Source organism: Loxodonta africana, chromosome 18 (assembly GCF_030014295.1).
Source record: "Loxodonta africana isolate mLoxAfr1 chromosome 18, mLoxAfr1.hap2, whole genome shotgun sequence".
Classification (NCBI taxonomy): domain Eukaryota; kingdom Metazoa; phylum Chordata; class Mammalia; order Proboscidea; family Elephantidae; genus Loxodonta; species Loxodonta africana.
Genome location: NC_087359.1, coordinates 47334501 through 47341527, shown reverse-complemented (window position 1 = coordinate 47341527; position 7027 = coordinate 47334501). Strand labels below are relative to the sequence as shown.

General features: G+C 41.5%; 1 protein-coding gene across 1 annotated transcript; it reads right to left on the bottom strand.

The window, feature by feature from the left end:
• Positions 1-329: 329 nt before the first annotated feature.
• Positions 330-3039, bottom strand: LOC100662860 (olfactory receptor 4D2). Its single transcript, XM_023553406.2, has one exon. The coding sequence runs from the start codon at positions 2185-2187 to the stop codon at positions 1252-1254; it is 936 nt and encodes a 311-aa protein (XP_023409174.2). The 5' UTR covers positions 2188-3039; the 3' UTR covers positions 330-1251.
• Positions 3040-7027: the final 3988 nt, after the last annotated feature.

Sequence of the window (7027 nt, the reverse complement as noted above, 5' to 3'; positions counted from 1 at the left end):
CATGGCCCTGTACGTATACTCATTGTCTATTATCCATCTCCCCCTTGGGCATGTCGCATGGTCCTTCTGGACTTCAGCCCCCACTCTCTCCATGCCTCCCTCACTTCACATAGGACTTTTTGTCCTCTTGCCAAAATGCTATTCAGCAGATGAAGGAATAAATATCAGGGATAATAATAATAACAGTAATAATAAGCCCTATGTAAATTCTATGGTTAATGAAATATTTTCTCCCACATTTTAAATTTGCATCCTCTAAGGCATTTGGGGCAGTTTTAGTTTTAAGCCTGTTTGGCGGGCAAGAAGCCATGAAGCCAAGAGGGGTTAGGTGGCTCATCCAAGGTTGTCTTAGTCATCTAGTGCTGCTGTAACAGAAATGCCACAAGTGGATGACTTTAACAAAGAGAAATTTATTCTCTCACAGCTTGGTAGGCTACAAGTCCAAATTCAGGACATCAGCTCCAGGGGAAGACTTTCTCTCTCCATCAGCTATGGAGGAAGGTTTTTGTCATCAGTCTTTCCCTGGTCAAGAAGCTTCTCAGGTGCAGAGACCCCAGGTCCAAAGGAGGTGCTCTGCTCTCGGCTCTGCTTTCTTGGTAATATGAGGTCCTGCCTCTCTGCTTGCTTCTCTTTCCTTTTATCTCCTATAAGATAAAAGGTGGTGCAGGCCACACTCCCAGAAAACTTACTTTACGTTGGATCAGGGATGTGACCTTAGGAAAGGTGTTACAATCCCACCCTAACCCTCTTTAACATAACACTACAATCACAAAATGATGGACAACCACACAATACTGGGAATCATGGCCTAACCAAGTTGACACATATTTTGGGGGACACAATACAATACATGACAAAGGTCATCACTTTAGGGCTTAGGACTCTGAATTCTGTGCTCTTTCCAACACTCCAGATTTGCAACAAATGAAAAGTTAAAATAAGAAAATAGAAATGCTCTTACTGGTGAAATGGCCTCATGATAAGAAGAAACTGTCCCCCCAAAATGGAAGGAGGGGTTATGGTTTCCAGGGGCTATGTGAACATTTCTTATTGTCATGGGAGTGTTAAAATTACCCATCATAAACAAAAATGATTGTTTTTTTTTCTTAAAAACCTGAGTTGCTTAGTTTAAAAACTCATTCACTTCTACCAGCCTCATAACACATCCACAAGCTATGAAAAGAGGATATAGTAGCTTTTTCCACTTTACAAATGGGAAAATAAAGGCAAAGGGAAGTGACCTACACATTGTCACTGCTTTTTACAAACCAGCCAGAGCCTCCCTAATCTCTTCACTGCTGCCTGCATTTTCTGGTTCCTCAGGGTGTAGATCATGGGGTTGAGCATGGGGGTCAAGACCGTGTGGCTGATGGACACAGCCTTGTCCATGGAGAATGGGGTGAAGGGACAAGTGTAGAGGTAAATACTTGGAATGAAGATCATAGACACCACGATGATGTGGGTGGTACAGGTATTTGCTGCCTTCCTCCTCGCCTCCCCTGGGTGGGACCTCAGCATCACCAAGATGATCGAGTAAGAGATCAGGAGGAGTAAGAACCAGATGACATCTAGCATCCCACTGTTGGAGATCATAAGGAACTCCAAGATGGAAGTGTCAGTGCAGGCTAGTCTCAGTACTTGTGGAACATCACAGTAGAAGTTATCCAGCACATTGGGGCCACAGAAAGGGAGTGGGAGCATCAGACCCAACTGGACAACAGAATGAAGGAAGCCTCCCACCCAGGCAGCTACCACCAGGCCCGCACAAAACTGAGTGTTCAGGACAGTGACATAGTGGAGGGGCCGGGAAATTGCAATGAGGCGATCATAGGCCATCACTGAGAGGAAGAAGACCGTGGCACCTCCCAGGAAGTGAAAGAAGAAGATCTGAGCCATGCAGCCCTGGTAGGAAATGGTCTTATTCTCAGAAAGGAAGTCAACCAGCATCTTTGGGGCAGTGACTGAGGAGAAACAGAGGTCTATGACAGCCAGATTTCGGAGCAAAAAGTACATGGGTGTGTGGAGCTGGGAGTCAAAGGTCACTGTTATCATGATGAGGAGGTTTCCCACGATGGTGGTGATGTAGACAAGTAGAAGCACCAGGAACAGGAAAAGTTGGAGCTCTTGAATCTGTGAGAGCCCCAGGAAGACAAATTCTGATACCTGTGTGACGTTCCTTTGATCCATAGTATTTTCTCCGCACACCTGAGGAAAATAAGACACAGACACAGATGCATGAAGTTACTATTTGTCCTTTAATTGCTTAGGGGCTCAGAACAGGTTTGTCCAGGTCCAAATGATGGGCATCTTCAAGGGCAGATCATAATATTAGGTGTCGATTAATGGCCCTATCTTTGGAGGGTTTTTATGTTGGGTACTGGAATATACATTCCTGAGGTATTTTAAAGCCATCTAGAAGTATACGCAACCTGAGAATTCACAGGCCGATATGGAAAAGAGAGAAGAAGATAGAGGATGTCAAGGAGAGGGAGTCCATTGCCTTCCTGTCTGCCCGCCTTGCCTCAAGCTCCCATCCTTTCTAACCTGGACTATTAACTCTATTACCAGTTAGAGATCATTCCATTCTAATATTTTGCTTCCATTTGCTTCCACTCCAGTCCATCTTCTATCCTGTTGCCAATGTGACCTTTCTAAACTCAGATCTGATCAAGCCTCTCCCCTACTTACAATCTTTCAGTGGCTGCTCACTAGTGCTGCTTGGGAGCCACATCAAATACTTTGTGGATCAAATCAGGGTAGAAAAACATGCTTAAATATGAACATGTAAATCCCCCTCAGCATGTCATATGAGGCTATAAAATGTAATCTCCATCAGCCTTTCTAGTCAGTATCTCTGCTCTTAGGAACCATTGGCTGCTTAATGAATTATAGTTTCTCAATCATGCTATGTGTTGTTTATTTCTATCACTGTTTCCTGTAATGCTGTTCCACTGTCCTTTCCACCTAGAAAAAAACCCTCTCAAATGTGACCCTCTCTGTGACTTCCTTTACCATTTCTCTCTTGCAGAAAGAATTCCTCTTTCCTCACAGTCCTAATAACCCGTTATAAATACCTCTGTTACAGGGTTTATCATATTCTGTCATCATTCAAAAGGAGCCCTGATGGAGCAACGGTTAAGTGCATGGCTGCTAGGAGGTTCGAACCCACCAGCTGCTCCGTGGAAGAGAAGACCCGGTGATCTGCTCCCTTAAAGACTACAGCTTAGGAAACCCTGTGGGGCAATTCTACTCTCCTATAGTGAGAGTTCTACTGTCCTATAGGTTCTCTATAAGTCAGAATCAACTCAACAGCACCTAACAACAACTGTAACATCATCATTTATTTGTTCCGCTTCTCTCTTTGCTCAACCACTTTGTAATTTCAATGTTTTAGTAACTCCAGAGCCAAGAACAGCAACTCTGATGTAGCACATGGTTAATAAATATTTGTTAAGTTAATATTTTAATTAGATAATTGATTACACAAACTTCAATATGTGAATTATTTTATTGTTATAAAAATACATATAACAACATTTGTCAACTTAGCACTTTTCATATGTATGATTTAGTGACATCGATTATGTTAATCATGTTGGGCAACCATCACCAATATCTGCTGCCAAATTTTCCATTACCAGAAACAGAAACTCAGTGCTTCCTAAACAATGGCTCCCCTTTTGTCTCTCCCTTCTGCCGCTGGTAACCACTAATAAATTTTGGTCTCTACATTTGCCTATTCTAATTTATATGATATCATGCCATATTCTTTTATGATTGACTCACTTCACTCAACACAATGTTGTCAACATCTGTGCATGTTGTAGAATGTATCAGGACTTCAACTCTCTTTATGGATGAGTAATATTCTCTTATATGTATATCCATTCATCTGCTGATGGACATTTAGGTTGTTTTTTGGAGAATTTTTGGGTGATTATCCCTTGATCCCTAAACCATAAGACCAGTTCTATGCTTGGTTGCTAAAAATATTGGTTTCCACAGGCAACTTGAGGAAACTGTTTTCAACAGCACATTCCCTTGCACTACCTTCCAGTGCTCTCCTCACACTTCAGACTTCCTACCATCAAGTCAATGGCTTTGTGTTTTTTCCTCCCACCCTCCAGCAGGTGTTTACAGGAGCCTACCTACAGCAGACTTTCGATCTCTCATTTTCCTTCAGCCCAGAATGGGAGATGAGACTACTTACATCATTCTAGGGGTCCTTTCCATGCAGTTTCTCGCTCCTGCCCATACCTCAGCTACACTACTTTTGATCATGAGCCTGGGGAAGAGGGAATGTTCTCAGGGAGATATTATCAGACTGGGCTCAGGATACAGCAGAACTGGAGTAATTCCCACTGGGAACAAGGAAGCAATGGGAGTTGTTAAAAAGTTTCTACGTCTCTCAAAAACACTTATTTGAGAGGTTTGCCTTGAGGTTCAAAAGCACCAAGGACATTGAAAATTGTATACATTCATGGAGTGTAGGATCCACAGGCCAAGATCAGAAATGACAAGAGTCTCTGCAAAAGAACAAATTCTCTGAGAGTTTTGGAAGGACTTATTTCAAAGAACAATGATTCTCAGGTTTCAGGTACTTCAGTATCCCCGGGAGGGCTTGTTGAAACTCAGAAACCCAGAAAGCCCACACAGTTTCTGATTCAGTCAGCTTTGGGTGAAGCCCGAGAATTTACATTTCTAACAAGTCGTCGGGTGATGCTGATTTTGAGAACCACTGACTACGAGTTTCACTATTCTCAGTTTGCTTGTCAGTGAAATGGGCTGTAGGAGGAATAAATACATGGTATGGCGTTCTCTCTCGTGGTGTCATCAAGATAACTGGTCTGACTTCTTACTTTTTTTTTTACTGAATTGATCTTACTTGGCAGTCACAGGTGAGAAAATGTGTGTTAAATTGGAAACTGAATACAACATAAACTCTATCTTTTATTTTGGAAATCCTGGTGGTGTAGTGGTAAAGTGCTATTGCTGCTAACCAAAAGGCTGGCAGTTCAAATCCACTAGGCACTCCTTGGAAATCCTGTGGAGCAGCTCTACTCTGTTTTATAGGGTTGCTATGAGTCGGAATCGACTCAATGGCAATGGGTTTGGCTTTTTTGTGTTTTATTTTGCCAACTGGACCCCCAGTCTGATTCTTCGTTTGTATCTGATTCTGTATGTACACCATCTATAAAATGCCAGCATTCTTTATATGTTATCTACTACTCAACAAGATCCTCCCTTTCACACAAGGACTGGTACATGAAACAAATATTTTCTCATTAGAAGGAACTGATCAAAAATGGAATTAATTAAAGAAGAGCAAAATGGGAGGCCTTACTTTACCTGATTTTAGAACCTATTTTACTGCCACAGTAGTCAAAACAGCCTGGTGCTGGTACTATAACAGATACATAGACCAATGGAACAGAATTGAGAATCCAGACATAAATCCATCCACATATGAGCAGTTGATATTTGACAAAGGCCCCAAAGTAGTTAAATGGGGAAAAGACAGTCTTTTTACCAAATGGTGCTGGCATAACTGGATATCCATCTGCAAAAAAATGAAACAAGACCCATACCTCACTCCATGCACAAAAACGAGCTCAAAATGGATCAAAGACCTAAATAAGATCGAAAAAGATGAAGATCATGGAAGAAAAAATAGGGACAACGTTAGGAGCCCTAATACATGGCATAAACAGTATACTAAACATTGTTAAGAATGCAGAAGGAAAACTAGATAACTGGGAGCGCCTAAAAATCAAACACCTATACTCATCCAAAGAGTTCTCCAAAAGAGTAAAAAGATTACCTACAGACTGGGAAAAAGTTTTTAGCTATGACATTTCCAATCAGCACCTGATCTCTAAAATCTACATGATACTGCAAAAACTCAACTACAGAAAGACAAATAACCCAATTAAAAAATGGGCCGAAGATATGAACAGACACTTCACTTAAGAAGACATTCAGGTAGCTAACAGATACATGAGGAAATGCTCATGATCATTAGCCATTAGAGAAATGCAGATCAAAACTACAATGAGATTTCATCTCACTCCAACAAGGCTGGCATTAATCCAAAAAACACAAAATAATAAATGTTGGAGAGGCTGTGGAGAGACTGGAACACTTCCATACTGCTGGTGGGAATGTCAAATGGTACAACCACTTTGGAAATCGATTTGACACTTCCTTAAAAAGCTAGAAATAGAACTACCATAAGATCCAGCAATCTCACTCCTCAGAATATATCCTAGAGAAATAAGAGCCTTTACATGAACAGATGTGTGCACACCCATGTTTATTGCAGCACTGTTTACAATAGCAAACAGATGGAAGCAACCAAGGTTCCCATCAATAGATGAATGGATAAATTATGGTATATTCACACAATGGAATACTACGCATCGATAAAGAACAGTGAGGAATCTGTGAAACATTTCATAACATGGAGGAATCTGGAAGGCATTATGCTGAGTGAAATTCATCAGTTGCAAAGGACAAATATTGTATAAGACCGCTATTTTAAGAACTTGAGAAATAGTTTAAACTGAGAAGAAAACATTCTTTTGTGGTTATGAGAGAGGGAGGGGCGGAGGGTGGGAGAGGGGCATTCACTAATTAGTAGATAAGAACTACTTTAGGTGAAGGGAAAGACAACACGCAATACAGGGAGGTCAGCATAACTGGACTAAACCAAAAACAAAGAAGTTTCCTGAAAAAACTAAACGCTTCGAAGGCTAGTGTAGCAGGGGCAGGGTTTTGGGGACCATGGTTTCAGGGGCCATCTAAGTCAACTGGCATAATAAAATCTACTAGGAAAACATTTGGCATCCCACTTTGAAGAGCAGCGTCTGGGGTCTTAAACGCTAGCAAGCAGCCATCTAAGATGCATCAATTAGTCTCAACCCACCTGGATCAAAGGAGAATGAAGAACACCAAGGACACAAGGTGATTAGGAGCCCAAGAGACAGAAAGAGCCACATGAACCAGAGACTACATCATCCTGAGACCA

Coding starts and splice junctions, on each gene's coding strand:
- LOC100662860 (XM_023553406.2), bottom strand. CDS start 2,187: ATGGATCAAAGGAACGTCACACAGGTATCAGAATTTGTCTTCCTGGGG.